Source organism: Phascolarctos cinereus, unplaced genomic scaffold (assembly GCF_003287225.1).
Source record: "Phascolarctos cinereus isolate Bilbo 61053 unplaced genomic scaffold, phaCin_HiC Scaffold_4;HRSCAF=312, whole genome shotgun sequence".
NCBI lineage: Eukaryota > Metazoa > Chordata > Mammalia > Diprotodontia > Phascolarctidae > Phascolarctos > Phascolarctos cinereus.
This window is the reverse complement of record NW_027555847.1, coordinates 651,186,412-651,206,287: the sequence shown is the minus strand read 5'-3', so window position 1 is coordinate 651,206,287 and position 19,876 is coordinate 651,186,412. Positions and strand designations below refer to the sequence as shown.

Genomic DNA, 19,876 nt, shown 5'->3' with positions numbered 1-19,876 from the left:
TCCTCCTTTCTCAGTACATTTTCTAAGATCAGACTAATCTATTACTTGGATCCATTTAACCCACTTGATTAGGGTTTGTTTGTTTTTTGTCATTACATCAAAGTCAACTAAGATCCACACCCTTTATGTATACTCTTTGTTAACATGGTGTAATAACAGTACAGTTCTCAAGAGTTGCAAGTGTCATCTTCCCTTGTAGGGATGTAAACAGTCCGCCCTTATTAACAACATTTTGTATTTTTCTGTCCCATTTTGTGTCCCATTTACCTTTTTATGTCTTTCTTGAATCTTGTACTAGAATGTCATATTTTTTGTTGAGCTCTGGTCTTTTTATCAGGAAGGTTTGGAAGTCCCCTATTTCATTGAATATCCATCTCCTCCCTTGAAAAATCATGCTCATTTTTGCAGCGTAGTTGATCCTTGGCTGCAATCCAAGCTCCTTTGCCTTACGGAATATCATGTTCCACACCCTGCAGTCTTTTAATGTAGAAGCTGCAAGGTCCTGTGCAATCCTGACTGTGGTTCCATGATATTTAAATTGTTTCTTTCTGGCTGCTTAGAGCACCTTCTCTTTCATCTAGTAATTTTGGAATTTTGCTATTATATTTCTTGGCATTGTCAACTTGGGATCACTTTCAGGTGGTGAGCAGTGTATTCTTTCTATGTTGTTTTTACCTTCTGGTTCTAGGACTTCAGGGCAATTTTCCTTTATGATTTCTTGAAAGATACTGTCCAGGCTCTTTTTTTCATCATGATTTTCAGGTAGTCCAGTGATTTTTAAATTGTCTCTCCTGGATTGATTTTCCAGGTCGATTGTTTTACTGATGAGGTATTTTATGTTTTCATCTATTTTTTCATTTTTTTGTTTCTGTTTGACTGATTCTTGCTCTCTCATAGAGTCATTAGTTTCCATTTGTCCAATTCTAGTTTTTAACAGATTGTTTTCTTCTGTTAGTTTTTGTACTTCCTTCTTCAATTGGCCAATTGTATTTTTAAGGGATTTGTTTTCTTTGGTGTACTTTTTTCCTAGTTTGCCAATTGTGTTTTTTAGGGACTTGTTTTTTTCAGTGTACTTTTTTTCCAGTTGACCAATTGTATTTTTTAAGGACTCTTCTATCTCTCTCATTAGACTTTTAAAATCCTTCTTGAGCTCTTCTAAGAAGGCTTTTTGGGCTTCAGACCAGTTCATATTCCCTTTTAATGTTGCAGGTGTGGGTTTGTTGACAGTGTTGTTCTCTTCAGAATTTCTGTCTTGATCTTCACTCTTCTCATAATATGAATCTATGGTATGTTTCTTTTTACTCATGGTGTTTCTTTATTCCCTGGCCTTTAAAGAGATTGAGCTCTCCTGCTGGGGAACAGAGGGCACTGACCCAAGCTTCTTGTGTTGGGAGCCTAGGTCTTGGTCACTGGCTTTGTGTGCTGGGGCCTCTTATGTTGGCAATTGGAGGCTGTAGGGTTTTGGCAGCTTACCTTGTGTTGGGCTGGAATCAGCAAGGCTGGAACTTTCAGGCAATTCTAGGTTGCCTGCTTTTCCTTTCCTTTAGCTTTCTTCAGCTCCTTTTAGATAGATGCTGCAGAATATTTATCTGCCTCGGGTCCCTTGCAATGCTGCCTCCCTCGTTTCTGCTAATGCACTGGAAGATTCCTTTGTACTAGAGTACCGAGGTACCTGGTGGTTTTCTGAGCTGGTTTCCACCAGTTCCCCATCCTCACTGAGGCACTCGGGGGGTCCAGGTGTTGGTGTTTGCCTGTTCTACCAGCTGGGCTTCAGGATCTCCTCCTGGTTGACAGCTGGAGGCTGCAGGGTTCTGACAGCTTAACTGGTGTTGGGTTGGAATCAGCAAGGCTGGGACTTTAGGAAGACTCTAGGTTGCTTTCTTCAGCTCCTTTCAGATGGATACTTTTGGGTGCTTATCCACCTGGGGTCCTTATCCACCTGGGGTCCTTTGTAGTGCTGCTTCCTTTATTTTTGCTGAGGCACTGGGAGACCCATTTGCTGGGCTGCTGCACTGCTGTTCCCCATCTTTCTTCTAGTTCAGTTGTTCTAGGTGTTTTTTTTTTCTGGGGTGATATTTTCTGGGTTTTCAGAGGTTGATAGGGGAGGATGAGAACAATTACCTTTTTACTCCGCCATCTTGGTTCCCAGAAGCGGAAGTCCCAGATATGTCTTCTTAATGCAATTCTGCTCTACCACTTTTTTTCCCCTCTGTTTCTTTTGAAGAGGCATGCCTTTCTGGATTCATATTCCAATACCATCTCAACAACTCTTGTGTATTCTGTGAGATCAAATTTGCGTCATTGCTTATTACACGTATTTGGTATGTTAACATGAAGGCATATGAGGCCATAGGTTTTATTGTTCTTTCTTTTTGTGTAATATCTACTTGAATTACTGGTGCTTTCTTCTGCTTATATATTGTATCTGCTATTCTGTGTGTGAAAGATGTAAACATAATAGTAGTTTTCTCCTAACCCTTCTATCCTCAGTTTAAAATAATAAAAAAATATTTGCAAAATTATAGGCAAATATATTATTTTTACCAGTCCTCATTAAGGATACTCCATCAGTAACTTAATAATTGCTTGTTAATTGATTGCTTGGCCAAGAGCCCATCCTTTGTTATCAGACACTGCCTTAGCCAGGTATTCATTTCCCTTCACCAATTCCTTCTCTTCAGTTGGCAATAGTGAAGAAAATCACCTTCTACTCAGTAGGTAGAGCTTTTGGGAATAAAGAACTGCTGGTCGTACTGTCCTCTGCCCCGGCCAGACTACATCTAAGGGCTGTGTTTTGTTCTGTGCACCATGTTTTAGGAAGAGCATTGATAAGCTGAATAATGTCCAAAGGAAGGCAGAGAGAATAGTGAAGGACGTCCATTGAAGATCAGTTGAAGAAATTAAGGATGTTTAGTCTAGAGAAGGAAGACTTAGGGGGCATATTATAGCTTTATTCAAGTATTTGAAGGGTTGTCATGTAGGAAAAGGATTAGATTTGTTCTCTTTGGCCCAGAGGATAGAACTAGGAGCAAAGTATGGAAATTACTAAGAAACAAATTTAGGTTTCATGTCAGGGAAACCTGTCTTAAGATTTAAAGCTATTCAGGGACTGGCTGCCTGAGGAGGTGATGTGTTCCACTTCATTGGAGGTCTCCAAGAAAACCCTGAATGACCATTTGGGTATATTGTAGAAAGGCTTCTTTTTGGGGTGTGGATTGGACCAGATGACTGTCGAAGTTTCTTCTAACTCAGATTCTGTGATTCTATCATTTTTTTCTTCCATTCTTATATCCAGTTAGTTTCTATGTCCTGCTAGTTAGATTTCTCTTATATTTCTCTTATCTGACCCCTTTTCTTTATTTCAATGCACATTTACTTAGTACAGCCTTCTTTAATACCATCCTGAACTATTAAAATAGTCTCAGTACATCTTCTTGCATCCTCTCTCCTATTGCACTCGTTCACCTGCAGATCATCCTTAATGTTAGTCTCAAACTAATCTCTCTTATGTATAGATCTAGTTATGTAACTCTAATACTCAGAATCCTTCAGTGGCTCACTATTGCCTGCTAAGTAAAATTTAAATTCCTTACTTTGTCGTTTAAGACCCTACATAGTCATTACTAACCTGCCTTTCTAGCCTTAATTTCACCTATGCTGAACCATGTGCTTTTACCTTTCAAGTGACCTTTATGCCTTTGTTCACCTGATTCACTGTCCCTGGAAAGATCTCTTTGAATTCCCATCCTCCTGCTTTAAAGCATACCTCAAATGCCCCTTCGGTCACAAATTTTTCTGTGACTTTGTTTTACACCTTTTTCACTACTTACACTATAATATCTGGTATTTAAAATTATTCATGTTGGTACCATTTTACTTTTTCTTCCATGAGAAAAAGGATAATGTCTTTTCTAACCTTTATATCAATCCTAGTGCCTAGCACAGTACATTGCACGCATTAGGTACTTAATAAATGATTGTAGATTTGAATTGAACACTTAAAAATGTATAAGTTAATGACATGTTACCAGTGCCATCTAACTTTTACTTTTGATTTTTGTTTGTTCTCTCTCTTTGGGTAAGATTACAAAGCTACAAGAAGTTCGTGAAAGCAAGATGGAAGCTCCTCATTGTGGAAATCAAGGAATCTGTGAAGATGGGAAGTGTTCAGCAAGTAAAGAAGATACCGTAAATAAAGGCATTGTTGGAGAAAAAAAGGGAATGGGGAAGTATGTGTGCCTTCTACATTGGGACACCATGGAAGAATCAAGCAATAAACCAATAGTAAGCAACCAGATAAAAGATGTGACTGGTAAAAATAAACTGGAAGTTCTTAAAGGAAAGGACTCAAAGAAAAGGCAAGAAAAACATAAGCAAAAACACACTGAGAAGTCTCAAAAGGCAGGGAAGCCAGTAAAGGAGAGTGGTGGCGAGTACAAGAAAACAAAAGAGAAGATAGGAAGATTTGAAATGATTGAGAGGGACCATGGTGATGCCCAAAATGTCCTGAAAGGAAAGGCTGAAAAGGAAAACAGTAGTGCAAAAGAGAACACAAAAGAATCTTTAAAAAAAGAAAATGCAGATCAAATAGAATATGACTGTATCAGCAGAATGGGAGGAGATCATGAGAAGCAGTTGGAGAGCCAAAAAGGGGATAACAAAATCGTCCCTGTGGAAATGAACACTGAAAGGAAAAATCAGATAATAATAAACTTCAAAAGACAAATGTCATTTGAAGGGAAACATGTACAAAATAATGAAGATAAAGAGGAAAAAGAACTGAGGGTTGAAAAAATTAAGGAAGAGAATGAAGAGGAAAAACAAGATGGCGCCATGAAAGCAAAGGAAAGGAAGCTGCAGGAGAACAAGACTAAATCAGAAATTTTGGTTTCTAAAGAAGAAAAGAAAAGGAAGAAAAGCAGGGGAGAAGAGGAAGGTGTGCACAAGTTAAAGGAAAGAAAGATAGAATATTGGGACCTAGAGGAAGAAAAGCAAAGAGAGAGAAGAGATATAAAGACTGAAAGTGAGGAAAGTAGACAGACACAAGAAGAAAAGCTGAGAGGAAGCCATGAAGGAGGGAAAAAAAACAAAAGACAGGACAAATCAAGAGATAGGAACAAATCCATACAAGAAAAAGCTCTAAAAGGCAAGAAAGAAGCTAAAAATAAATTCCTGGTAAAGAAGAGTAGAACAAAAGATAAAGTGAAAAAGGAAGAGCTGTTAGTTAATGAACCATGTTCCAAGAAAAAGGAAAAGAAAAAAGATAAGGAAAGGAATAAAGCCCCAAAGGAGGAAAATGAAAAGGGAAAAAAGAAAAGGCAAGAGGAAGAAAATAAATGGAAATGGTATGTTTCACTTGACGCTAGGTCTGACCTTTGAAGTCCATAGGACCCAAATTCCTATGAACAGATTTCAAACAAATGCAGTATGTATGTGTTTAAAATGAAAGTACAAGGGCAGCTAGGTGACTTATTGGATAGAACACTGGCCTTGAAGTCAGGAGGACCTGAGTTCAAATCTGGCCTCAGACCAAGCACTTGACATGTACTAGCTGTGTGACCCTGGGCAAGTCATTTAACCCCAATTGCCAAAAAAAAAATACAACTGACTCTTTGTGTTGGGTCTTAGAGGAGAAAACATTACATAAGGTCAACATAGCTTATTTTGAGGAAGTTTATATTAATGCATGCTTTAAAAAATTAGGTAACTCAACATTTGCCACCTTGGCTGGAAATTGGGGTATTGAGGTAAATCTGATGAGTAGATTGGCCATTACTAATCTGTGGCTAGCCATATTTGAGGCATATAACAAAATCACTTAACACTAAGATTATGTAGAACAGCCTATAGTTTTAAACATAAGCAACTTCAGAATCTTGATGGCCTAAGGGTCATCATTAACTCTATTATAGATTTGCAAAAGTGACATAATATCTGGTTTCTAAGAAAGATCTAAAATCTTCCATAAGGAAAGATTTAAAGGGCTCTCCTATACATTTGTGGAAGTTTTAGAAAATTCAAAAGATTATAGTATTTAGACCTAGAGAGAACTTTCAAGATCATCTAGAAACTAAGCCAGGCAATCAACAATCATTTATTAAGTATTTGCTATGTTCCAGGAACTGTACTAGGCACTGGGGTTCATACATAGACAGAAGCTGTCCCTGCCCTGAAGGAGCTTACATTATAATGGGGCAGATATATAAATAACTAGGTATATACAAGATATGAATAGAATAATTAAAAGGTAATCTGAGAGGGCAGGTGATATAGTTAGGTCCCAATTAATATGAAAAATGTAATCCCTGAAGTAATCCTATCTATTCAAATTCACACTATTAGAAATTATAATTATATAAAATCAGGTAGTTAGTTCTAGCCCAGTGGAAATGTGTGAGGAGAATTCAAATAATACAACCATTTCAGGGGGTTCATTTATTCTCACAAATTGGGACCTAGCAGTAGGGAGACTGGAGAAGGCCTGCAGTTGGTAGGATTTGAGCTGAGCCCTAAAGGCCAAGGAAACTTAGAGAAGGAGGTAAGGAAAGAGCCACTGCAAAGACAGAAAGATGGGAGATGCAGTGGTGTTCAAGGAATTATTACAAGTAGGTCAGTATTACTGGAATGTAGAGTGTGTGGAGGTTAGTCTAGTGTAGAATATTAGAAAGCGAGGGGCCAGGTTAGGAAGAGCTTTAAATGCTGGAGGACGTTGTATTTGATTCTGGAGATGATGAGTGGCTCGGTGGCACAGTGGGTAGAGTATTAAACCTGGAGTCAGGAAGATCTGAGTTCAAGTCTAGTTTTAGAGACTAGCTGTGTGACTCTGGGCAAGTCACTTAACTTTTTGTGTGCCTCAGTTTCCTCTGCTGTAAAATAGAGATAATAATAGCATCTACCCTCCAAGGTTGTTAAGAGTATCAAATGAGATATTTATAAAACACTTAGCACAGTGCCTGGCACATAGCAGGTGCTTCATAAATGCTTGTTCCTTTCTCCACTAGAGTTTATTAATGGGAGAGAGGAGGAAGTTATAACATGGCTAGACCTATACTTTAGAAAAATCATTTTGGCAAATGAGGAGATGGTGGGTTAGAATGTAGAAAGATTTGAGGCAGAGAGATGAATTAGAAGACCATTGTAATATTACAGGAAGAGACGGTGAGGATCTGAACTAAGGCATCTTCTGTGTTGAGTGGAGATCTGACGAGGCTTTATTTGAGAAATACTGTAAAGGTAGAAACAACAAGACTTGGCAATAAATTGGATATATGGGATGAGTGAGAGTGAGGAACCAGGGATGAACCAAGTGAAAGAGAAGACAGTGGGGGAAGATAACTGAGTGATGTAAGTTAAGATAGAGAAGAGGGAGAGTGTAGCCACGGATGGCCTGAGAAGAGTTGAGGGTGGAAGGAATGATGGTCTGGGTGAGTAGTCTCCTCTTCTGTGTAAGAGTAGTTGACTTAATAGTGAATAGTTGAATGAAAAAACATTAAGCACCTACTCTTTACCAGGCCCATAGGATTCAAAATAAAATGAAATAGTCTTTGTCTTCAGAAAGCCGACATTCTAAGAAGGGTGTAGTAGCTAGTTAGAAAATTTTTATGGGGAACTGTGAGTGGAGCTATAGGGCAGTTGATTATCACTGCTCTTTCCAAAAGCAGTGATAGTATTTATTTGATTATTATTCCCAGGGCAAGAAGTAGAATGGGAACATCTAGATAGGATACATATGGCAGCAGGGTAGATGAATAGTGATGCAAGAGCTGGGTCAGTATAGACCTATATGTTTAGGCATAATTAGGACAGCCTGGTGATGCAGTGGATTGAGTGCCGGGCCTGGAGTCAGAAAGATTCCTCTTCCTGAATTCAGATCTGGCCTCAGACACTGGTTATGTGACCCTGGGCAAGTCACTTAACTCTGTTTGCTTTAGTTTCCTCATCTGCAAAATGATGTGGAGAAGGAAATGGCAAGCCACTCCAGTATCTTTGCCATGAAAACTCCAGATGGGGTTGTAAAGAGTGAACTGATTGCAAGTGATTGAACAAGTCTAGGTGTATGTAGGTCTCAAAGATCCTTTCAGACTCAGAAGTTCTATGATTTGATGACTAAAGTCTCTCAAATTAAGCAATAGTTACAGAATCAGATGCATCACCTGCATTTAAAAAGTTAGCTCTGGTGTTTGCCTTTCAAAAATAATAATTAATGCCAAAAATAGTCAAGAAAGGCCTGGGGGGAAAATGCTTTCTGTACTTACTGACAGTGTGCCAATGCTTTATAGCCACTAGGTGTCAGGATAAACCAGGAATGAAACTGAATAAGTAACTTATGGGTAGAAATCTTAAATGTGGTCTTTGATCGTTGCATAAGTTAGAACAATGACTTTAAAGTCTATTTTGTTAGCCAGGTGATCCAGCCCTACAAGGCTACGTAATACTAACTACTTTAAAATTTATAAAGTGTATTACTCAGTAGCCCTGTGGTAGTGTGCAAGTATATTTATTCCTATTGTAAAGGTAAAGAAAAAGACTCAATGTAAGTGATTTACCCATGATTACACAATTAGTAAGTAATTGAGACAGGATTGAAACTTTATAAAGTAAGAGGAACTGTGTAATCTAAGATGCCTTTTAGTTGCACAATTCTTCAGTTGGCATGGATTTGTGCTTTAAATTTAGCATCCCTCATATCTGAATTCTGTTGAGAGTTTTCTAAGATATAAACATAAAGAGGGAAACATATCAAATCTTCAAACAGTTGGTATCAAATACATAGTTCTGATACCTTTGAAAGTAGCCATAGTCCTTAATGTTTTCTCTTTCAACTTCATACTTAATTGATTTTTTTCTGGGTGTATATACGAAGAAACCTAGCCATAGCCAAAATAAAGTTATTTCAGCTGAGTGGAGAAACCTTTCAGTTCTCATTTTAAATAAATAGGAAAAAAGTACTTCCTATCACAGACCTTTGGAACCAAAAGGAACCATGGAATGGCGCTCCTAGGAAACTTCTACATTTTACAGGAGAAGAAATTGAGGCCAAAGAAGGGAAGAGATTTGATTAATTTCATATAAGTAACTGGGGGAGCTGGGTTGTAGGGTTCCAAGTCCAGTGATGATTGCATTGCACCCTACTGACTGCCATGAGGTAGCATCAAACTCCTTTCCCAGCAGTGCTTTTTTTTTTTAATTTTGTGAGGCGTTTGGGATGGAGTGACTTGTCCAGAGTCACACAGCTAGTGAGTGTTATGTGTCTGAGGTCAGATTTGAACTCAGGTCCTCCTGACTCCAGAGCCAGTGTTCTATCCATTGCACTACCTGGTTGCCCCAATATATCCTTTAAGAATCAGATGGAACATAAGATTAAGAGAGACTGCATGGTAAAATAGAGCACTGATTTTGGAATCAGAACTTGGGTTCAAATCCTGCCTTGTCACTAACTACATGTATGTCCTTAGACAAGTCACTTATCCTGGGTGGATCTCAGTCTCTTCACCTATTATTAAGGGAGTTGGAGATGGCCTTTAGGGTCTCTATTAGCTTTAAATCTAAGACTCTGTAATACACAGAAAAGTGAGAGTCTACAGTGTTAGGGACAGGGAGGATTGTGGTATTGCTGTATAGATAACACTGTGTGGCTTTCAGGCTAAGACTACGTTTCCCAGAATGCTGCATTCTAAAAGCACAGTGAATGCCAAAGGGTGTGTAAATTCAGATCCTTTCCGGGTGAAAGGTTAACAAATTGGCATGGGCAAGTAACTTAGTTTTCCCTATTTGGCCTCTGGTGAAACAAGCATGTTTTTTGCTGTGACGCTGTGGGATGCGGACGTGTATTGGGAATATACTGTGGTTTAAAAGATTAGCCCCTAGCTTGTGCTATGGTACCAAATCTGGTTATCTCCTGAAGGCCTGGAGAAGGCAATACCTCTGGCTGGGGGCAGCACAGAGAAGGGAGGGATCTGCAGGATCCAGGTAAGTATTGATTGAGATTTTTCTGATCCTTTCTTTCCCCTTTGGAGCAGGAGAAAGTACTGTCTTCTTCACTTTGAGGCTGCTTGCTAGAAAAACTCACGCACATGCACATACACACACACCCTCTGCACCTTTGGCATCAAGCCCAGGACTTAGTGTTTGTTGTTGAGTCATTTTTCAGTTGCGTCTGACTTTTCATGACCTCATTTGGGGTTTTCTTGGCAAAGATACTGGAGTGTTTTGCCATTTCCTTCTTCAGCTCATTTTACAGATGAGGAAACTGAGGCCAACAGGCTTTTAAGTGACTTGCCCAAGGTCACACAGCCAGTAAATATCTGAGGCCAAATTTGAACTCTGGAAAATGAGTTTTCCTGACTCCAAGCCCAGTGTACTATCCAAGGCTGCCACCTAGCTGTCCCTGCTTTAATGTACTAGAAGTTATTATGGATTCAGTCAGACACCTGATTTCTTGTTTTGGTGCTGCCCTTAAGTAATCAGGTAATCTTGCTCAAGACTCTTCACTCGTCTGTGTTCAAGTCACTTCACTTGTCAAATGAATAGATTGGAGTCCTTGATCTGTAGGGCCCCTTGTAGTTTTCACATTTTATAATAATCTGGATCCTTCAGAATTCATAAGATCAAGAAGTAGAAGAGACCTTGTAGATTTTTTAGGCGATGGTGTGTCCATAGTGATAAGAGCACTAGATGTGGGATCCATGAGTTTTATTATGACTTTGGGCAAGTCATTTTCCCTTCACTTCAGTGTCCTTTGTAAAATAGCGGAGTTTAAGTAGATCATAATTTTTTTTAATTTAATTTTTTTTTTTAGGCAGTTAGGGTTAAGTGACTTGCCCAGGGTCACACAGCTAGTAAGTGTCAAGTGTTTGGTCTGAGGCCGGATTTGTGTTCAGGTCCTCCTGACTTCAGGCCGGGTGCTCTATCCACTGCTTCCCCGTAACTAGATCATAATTAAGGTCATTTACACTGTTGTTCAGTCATGTCTGACTCTTCTTGACCCAGTTTGGGATTTTCTTGGCAAAGATACTTGAGTGGTTTGCCATTTCCGTCTCCAGCTCATTTTACAGATGAGAAAACTGAGGCAAACAGGGTCAAGTGATTTCCCTATGGTAATACAACTACTAAGTGTCTGAAACCGGGTTTGAATTCAAGTGGTCTTGACTCAAGGCCCAGTGCTCTATTCACTGTGCCACCTAGCTGAAAAGGTCCCTTATACCTCTAAGTATTATAATAACGTAAATGTTAATTATGAAGTATTTGTAAATTAGAAATTTATAAATTTGTAAAAAAGAAAAAAGTTTTAGGCCCTTAGATCACAATGAGAATTTCAGAAGACTCATAGGTCTGCTTGCCTATATATCCCTAAACAGAGGAGAATCTTTCTAGATTCTGTAATAGGTACTCTTTAAATGCCTTAAGATGATAGTGAAAGCAAAACTTTTTGGCTAACATTAGGTTCTTACATTTGATAAATGATGTACTAGTAGTAATTGTTGTTTGTCCTTTGTTCTTGAAGAGGATTGTGGCATCAAGGAGGTGATGCTATGACATGCAAGCGAATTGGATTTAAGTGAGGGAGGACTATGTAAAGTCACCAGCCTCACTTACTCTCATTTGGGTCCAGTGGCCAGATATAGATCAGGACAACTGGAGATGGCCCAGGATGCAGTGAGAGATCTTGGCCTTTTCAAGCTAAGGTCTTTAAGTGGTCTCAGTTTGACTGAGGCAATGCCCCATTCATTGATTGAGGCTTAATAAGAGATTAGGCAAAGAGTCCAGTCAAAAAGAAAAAAAAATCTATCTGGGAGGGGAAGACCCTTAGCAATTGTTTCTGTTCTAGCCAGAGACCCTATTTACATTCATTCAAACAATGACCAAGTAGGTCTTGGCCCAGGACCTATTGTTGGTAAATCAGTGACAGCCAGAGTGATTTGGGGTTAAAACAAAAAATTGAGGAATCCCAGGATTTTAACAGCCTTTGCTTCAGTGTAAAGCAGACCTATACAACTTAGTAGTCGATAAGGGCCAAAATTAAAATAGGGCTTAACTTTTTCTGGCCGCAGATAGGTTTTTAGCAGTTCACTTTCCAAGTAAAGGTATAATTAATGATTAAACTATTTTATACATAAACCATATTTTAGAAAAGGGAAATTTCAATTAATATCAGTTAATTACATCTATTAAGATTTTTGTTTATCATGAAATCACTTCTCAGACTAGAGAAAGACTGATGATTGGTTGCAGTACATCACGTGACAAACAGGAGCAAGTACACAGTGGCAGTACACCCACCAAGTTACATGATGGGCACAATAGTGACTAGTGGAAGGCGGGTTAAGTGGGGCATGGACAAAGCACTGTTACATCTTTACTCTCTTTTACATTCTCTACATTTTTCTCAGGCTGCCCAAAATCCTTTGGTGGGCCGCACCGAAAACAGCAGGTGTAGAGCATGGTAACCTCTTCCCAGTTTTTCTGGCCTTTGAAAATGAGTGAGTGAACGAATGAAAAAGTATGTATTAAGCCTACTATGGAGATACAAATACAAATCAGAGGCAGTCCAGGCCCTTAAGAAGCTTGCATGATAGTTGAGAAGCTACTTATATAGGGGGCAGCTAGATGGGGCAGTGGATAACTCCAGAAGACCTGAGTTAAAATCAGTCTCAAACACTTACTAGTTACGTGACCTTGGACAAGTCATTTAACAGTGTTTGCCTCAGTTTCCTTATCTGTAAAATGACCTGGAGAAGGAAATGGCAAACCACTACAGTGTCTCTGCTAAGAAAATCCCAGATGGGGTCACAAAGAGTCAGATATGACTAAAACAAATGAACAACTCATATAGGGTAATGGTGGCCAAGGAAGGGTATTTTGGTCTGGGATATCGCTAGGATTGTGTGAGTATAATTGACACACCCTTTCCAGAAGCTGTGATAGGATTATGGTTCTTTAGAGGTAGAGGAAAAGGGTGGATGGAACTTAATATCTGGAGATCTGGTTGTGGAGTGGGACATTGCAGCAGAGTGGAAAAATGCTTTGTAAAAAATGAAATTGTTTTTGTTTTTTGATGTAGTGATTTCAAAATAAATACCTTATCACCATCATTATTCCATTGGATTTTACTATCTTAGCATTTTCCTCCTCCTCACTCACCAGAATCAGCCTAGCCCTCCTCCCCGCTTATCTGAATGACTTCCTTTGTCTCTTCATCTCTCTACTCTGCCTCTCCATTACAATTGCCAAATGATTATTCCTAACCTGCAGGTCTGATCAAGCTTCTCAAGGAGCTTCCTTAGCTTTCTTTTGGTTCTGGGATTAAATAAAAATTCTTGTGGTACTAGAAGCCCTTCACAATCTGGTATCAGCCTGTCTTTACCAGCTGATTACACATTATTCCTTCTGGCTCTTACATTCAACCAAACTGGCCAGCATACAGCATTCATCTCCAAGTCTCCACGTTTTTGCACGAGTGTTGAATGCATTCCTTCCTTAACTCCCCTTCTTGAAACCCCAATTCCCTTCCAAGATTGTATTTATCTGTGTTACTGTTGCTTGTCTCCAGTAGAGTATAAGCTCCTGAGAGCGAAGGCTGTCTCATGTACTTGTATCCACATTGCAGCACACTATGCATGGTTCAAAGTAGGTGTTTAATAAGTGCTGGTTCCTTGATATTTCTAAGTGCTTTTAGATTTAAATAGCATTCATAGTATGTGATACACTTTTAGTTCTACTTTGTATTGTTGTGTGTATCTCCTTATTTTTTTTTATTTTTAGTGGGACAGTAGTATTTGATCATGTTGATAATCCACTTGCTCAGCCGTTCCCTGATTCTGCATATGAGTGGATATATAAGTTATTTCTAGTCTTTCACCATTAAAAATAAAGCAGCCATAACTGTTTCTGTACAAAGATCCTTTTAATTACATCTCTAAATCTGTTATCTTTAGAACCTTAGTCCTAGCGATCATTTAGTTCAGCTTCCTAATTCAACAGATAATGAAACTGAGGCCAGAGAAAGGTGTGAATTTAGCTCTCACAACTTGGGGGTGAGCCAGGATGAAATCTGAGATAAACTGGCTCCCAGTTCTACACACTTCTGGCTACAAAGAAATGTCTTCATGAGGAAATGAATTTATTTATGTGACTTGTCTTTAGGTGGCAAGAGGAAAAAAGTGAAGATGGTGTGAAATGGAAACAGTTGGAACATAAGGGGCCATACTTTGCACCCTTATATGAGCCCCTTCCAGATGAAGTTCACTTCTATTATGATGGTAAGATAAAAAAAACTGTAATAGCTCACATTTATCTGGTGTTTCAAACACTACCCTTTATAATTTTGTGGGTTAGAACAGCTGAGCTCACTCAGTTCTTCTGACTCCCAAGCCTGGTGTTCTTTCTTCTCCAGCATGTCTCCTGTCTTCCAAAATAATAGCTAATATTTATGTAGCACTGTTATAAAATACTTTACATGTATCAGCCATTAGATCACAACAGGAGTGACATGATATAACTAGCATTATCTTTTTAGAGATGAAAAATCTAGACACAGAAGTAAAGTCACTTTCCCAAAGTCACACAGCTAGCTAGTTAGGTGCCAGAGACTAGGTTGAAACCCTGCTTTTCTGACTCCCAAGTCTAATCTTTGTGTTTCCTTGGGCATTACAGAAAATGCTTGTCTCAGGTAATGCTCCATGTGAACAAAATCTTTATCCTTTTCACTGCCATCTAATTTCAAAATGGAAAAGATGGGTTTCTCATGTTAATATTCTGTACTCATGTTTATTTGAATGCCAGCAATTAAGGTATCATAATAGTAATACTCTTAGTACTTACTAGCCTCCCTCCTACATATTTCAGGATTGCGTTATAAATAACCCCAATGCTTCTCCTGATTTTACAAAAATAAAATATCTAGATTTGGTTTTATTTGTGAGAACCCAAGTTCTTTTGAGTAATTGCAATCCCTAGGCTACAAACAGTAGGTACCAGTCAGAAAGGTATCAAGGCCTGGAAGAGGGCCTTGTATGTTAGTTAGGTTTGCCCAGTCTTGCCGTTGACAAACAGCATCCTGCTTTAAGGAGCCAATTCAGCTTCTGCCATTCATGTAAACATCACTAGGCCTGATCTCATTTTACATCTTCACCATTAAATGCTTCTCATAGTGGAGGATACTGTGTATGTGCTTAGTAGCTACACACAATGCAACCCCACCTGACAAATACCTGAGAACGTCCACGGATACCGCAGTAATTACACAAGGTGAGGAAATTGAGGACCAAAATCTCTCACCATGTCTCAGGTTCTGTAGATCATCCTCCTTTTACACATTCTACCAACTCACATTAACATTTTACACCACCAAATACTGACTGATTCATGCCTCCATCTAATGCCTATGTATCAGCATCCTTTCCACTTTCTGACATCCATAAATAGACAGTGAAAGTTCCTACAGCATCAGTTTGCATTTGTCTAATCTGCTCTTTGTAGCAACAGGAGCATCTAAGAGAGGCTTCTTCTGTGTAGTGCATAATGTTTTTCTATTAGTCCTGCAACCTCTTATTGTTGTCACTGATACCAAGTTTTTTGGGCTTTTTTCTTTTTATCTTTATTGCTAGTTGAGTTAAAAATTATTTTAAGTAATTATTGTTCTTTCTTTCTGCCTTTCCCTTTTTTAGCACAGATGGTAAATGCTTTTTGATTGATAATTCAGTTCAACAATGTTGACTCAACGGACATTTATTGAGTGCTTTTTATATACAGAGGCTTATAGTGATGAGCAACAGAGATGGATAAAAAAATTAATAAGACATGGTTTCTGTCTTCAAGAAGCCTGCAGCTTCTGTTGAGAGAAAGCAGAATACTTGTTTTCAAGAGGGAAAAACTGAGGCACCAAAATGTTGCGTGGTTTGGGGTCACTGCCCATAGTTCATATTACTTATCCATTAAGCCATGTTATTTCTTGGTACTTGGAATATCCATTGTATTTCTAAACTTACTCCTGAAGATCCAGTTATTTCAGAAGTATTGTTGCTTTTATCTCACTGCTGTTTTATTTTATGGGGACGTTTTTGGAGATCTTTTGGTTGGCCTTATCTGTCCATATTTTTCTGGTTCTGGAGGCTTAAATCTAGCTTTGCTAATATACCTAGTGAAATCAGGTAAATTTTGAAAGTTCAGATATTCTTAAGTCAGGGTTCTTTGTCAGTTGAATTCAGCAAACATTTATTGAACATTTGATATGTGTTAGACTGGACTCTTTTGGAGGAGAAAAAGAATCTTTGTAGATTTTCATAAGTTCTCTCTCCTTCCCCCGCCCCCAGCTTATGCACAAAACAAACCTCTTGGTGCTGAAGTAAAATGAACACAAATGATAAGGAACAGTGTTAGTATCATTGACATTGGAAGTAGTAGGACCATAGAATAAGCAGCAAACACTGCAGGTGAACCTGGCCTTTTAATTTCCACAGGAAATGCTATGAAGTTGAGTTTAGCAACTGAAGAGATTGCTACCTTTTATGGGAAAATGTTGGATCATGAATATACCACAAAGGAAGTTTTTCAAAATAACTTCTTCAATGACTGGCGAAAGGTATTTTGTCTTGAATGTATGTGTATGATTGAATAGATTGGGTTTTTTTTTTAGTCTTGTACTGAATTGCCTTTTTTTTCCTTTTAATAAATTTTCATTATAAAAAACTTTATAAAAAGCTAACACAGAAATGGAAATTCTAATATGACTATACCCAACCTAGGTCATAAGATGTAGAGCTTGAAGGGATCTTATAGCTTGTTTGGTTCAGTTCTGTCACTTCACATGGGGGATATGAGGCCTAGTAAGGTTAAATGATCAACAAGAGTCATCATCGGAACTGTTTACAAGTTTGAAATACCTTCACTAGATTCACAACAATAAGATTCATCTTCTGTGTTCCCTTCCAAACTCTGTCCCTTGGCAGCATTTATCTGTTTTTGTTGTATTTTGGCTCTTCTCCCTCCAGTTTCTTCATTCTGCATTATTTTGAATATCGTTCCACATTGCTTTGTATTCTTAAAAATTATCATCTGAAATGAAATGAAATTTCCTTTTAGCTTCTTGAGATCTATAAAAATAGCTTTTATGCCTGTGATAATGATTTATTTTCACTATAAGGACACTGAATTAAAAGTATTAAATATAAGTAGTCTTTTAATAGTCATAAAATTATTGGTTTTTAACACCATTTCTTTATATCTTAAATCTTTTTTTCCCTTCCTCTTAAATTTACCACAAAAGCCAAACAAAATACTGTGTCAATGTTCTATTATATTGACATCTAAAGTTACTAATGATATCTTGGTTGCCAAATCCAGTGACCTTGTCTCAGTCCTCATTCTCTTTGACTTCTCTGCAGCATTTGACACTGTTGATCATCCTCTCCTTCTTGATACTCTCTTCTCTCCAGGTTTTTGGTTCACCTTTCTCTTTTGGCTTTGCTCCTGCCTATCTGACTGCTCCTTCTCTGTCTCCTTTGCTGGATCCTCCTCTAGATCATGCTCCAAAACCTCAGGGTTCTGTTCTGGCCCTTCTTCTCTTATCCCACTGTACTACTTCACTTGGTGATGTCCTCAGCTCCCGTGGATTTGATTACCATCTTTGTGCTTATGATTGTCAAATCTGTCTTTCCTACCCCAACCTCTCTGCTGACCTTCAGTCTTCTCAGTTCTCCAGCTGCCCTCCAGACACCTCTAACTGGATATTGAGTAGACATCTTAAACTCATTATGTCCAAAATAGCTCATCATCCTTCCCCCTAAGCACTCTGTCCCTAACTATAGAGGGCATCACCATCTTCTCAGTCCCTCACACTTAAAATCAAGGAGTCATCCTGGATTCTTCACTGTCTCTCACACACAGATACACCTATCCCCCATATCCAAATTGTTGCCAAGGCCCATCAATTTCATTTTTGTGAAAATGAAAATCCCCCAAAAAGTCTCCTTTTCTTTTCTGATCTTGCTACCACTCTGGCATAGGCCCTCATCACCTCATATCTGGACTATTGCAGTAGCCTACTGGTTGGTCTGCCTGCTTTGAATCTCTTCCCATTCTAACCCATTCTCCAGCCACTAAAGTGATTTTTCTAAAATGCAAACCTGATCATGTCACCTCTATACTCAATAAACTACAATGGCTTCCTGTTGCTTTCAGGATCAAATACAAAATCTTCTTTTTGGCATTCAAAGCCCTTCATACTTAGCCACCTCCTACCTTTCCAGTCTTCTTACACCTTACTCCCCAGCACATAGTCTTTGATCTGGTGACACTGACCTCCTTGCTGTTCCACAGACAAGACACTCATCTGTCTGCTCTGGGCATTCTCTTTGACTGTCCCCCATCCCTAGGATGTCCTCCTCCTCTACTCTGATGACTGATTTCCCTGGCTTGCTTTAAGTCCTACCTAAAATTCCACTTACTGTAGGAAACTTTCCCCAGCCCTCTTAATTCCAATGCCTTCCCTCTGTTAATTATTTCCTATTTATCCTGTATATACCTTGCTCTGTGTGTGTGTGTGTGTGTGTGTTGTATGTTGTCTCCCCCATTGTGTTGTAAGTCCTTGAGAGCAAGAACTTTTTGCCTCTTTTTGTATCCTTTAGTATAGTGCCTTGCACATGGTAGGTGCTTAATAAACGTTTCTCGAATTGAGTTGAAAATATACCACAGCTTGTTCAACTAATCTTCAAAAGTTGGCTATATAGGCCATTTTCAGATTTTTACTATTATAATAGAGGTAGCTATGGACTTTTTATATAGGCCGTCTGGTGTAGTAGATAGATGACTGATCTTAGAATCAGAAAACCAACATTGTAGAGTGTTAAGAAGGAAGAGAAGAGGAAGTATAGGCACCTATTGTAGATATCCTACAGGGTTATTATGAAGAGGAAATGAAATAATATATGTAAAGCATTTTATAAACTTTAAAGTGCTATATAAATGCTAGCTGTCATCATTATTGACAACTGTCTCATTTGCAAGTCAATCTTATTAGAGTAAGCTTTTTATTTTTTTTTTTTAAACAATAAACTGTTAGGAGTCAGCATGATATAGTGGGTAGAATGCTAAAGTTGGAACTCAGGAAGGCCTGGGTTCAAATCCCATTTCTGTCTCTTACTGACTTTGGACAAGTTGCTTACTTTTCTCATTCAAAGACTTAAGTTATAAATGAACATAATCTGTGCTGGCGCACCTGTGAAATCAGGGGTCATAGATGTATTGGCATAAACACATGACAGTTATTTTTCCTTTGATCATAATTAATATAGAAGCTTTTAATTTTTCAGTAGGCATTAAATATATGGCGCCCTCCTACTTGTGGCATATATTTAAAGTACTGGCCGAAGGGTCCTAGAGTGTAAGCTCCTAAAAAGAGCAGCCTTGGTTTTCACCTCATTTCTTCATTATGAAGTTTAGATGATATTAATATTTTTAGGTACTGAGTCATCAATAATAATAGTTATCTTAAATTATTAGTCCTTGATGTCATCTAGTACATTCTTTGTTTCTAGTCCATCTCTCAGGAATACTCATCTGACCCATTAATTTTTAGGGAAGGAAATTCCTTTATCTCCCCAAATAACAAGGTTATGTCCTGCTCACTGGGTCCATTTTTGTCCTTTTAGTTATAGATAAGAGATGGTCTATTCTGATGATTCATTGTGTTATGGATTTTCTCCATGCCATTGGGGTGCAGGCTTCTAGCAGTTCTAACAAACTGGAAAAGCCTCAGGTAATTACCTGGTGATGGACTTTGTTTCTTTTGGAGCACCAGGCTTGCTAAGCTTGTTGGAAGGACCTCTTCACCCAGAGGTTGGCAGCAGGATAATGAGTGTTATGAAGACTGTCTGCTAAA

General features: G+C 38.5%; 1 protein-coding gene across 3 annotated transcripts in view; it reads left to right on the top strand.

Annotated features, from left to right (window-relative positions):
- TOP1MT (DNA topoisomerase I mitochondrial) overlaps positions 1-19,876 on the top strand; it is an 81,494-nt gene that overhangs the window by 33,498 nt on the left and 28,120 nt on the right. For 2 of the 3 annotated variants that reach the window (XM_020994859.2, XM_078153803.1), the window contains exons 8-10: positions 4,084-5,345; positions 14,143-14,258; positions 16,458-16,579. In XM_020994859.2, coding sequence (XP_020850518.2) covers positions 4,084-5,345; positions 14,143-14,258; positions 16,458-16,579 — 1,500 coding nt within the window. Of the gene's footprint in view, positions 1-4,083; positions 5,346-9,709; positions 9,970-14,142; positions 14,259-16,457; positions 16,580-19,876 lie in introns of those variants that run through there. The other variant, XM_020994860.2, reaches the window with a different exon arrangement.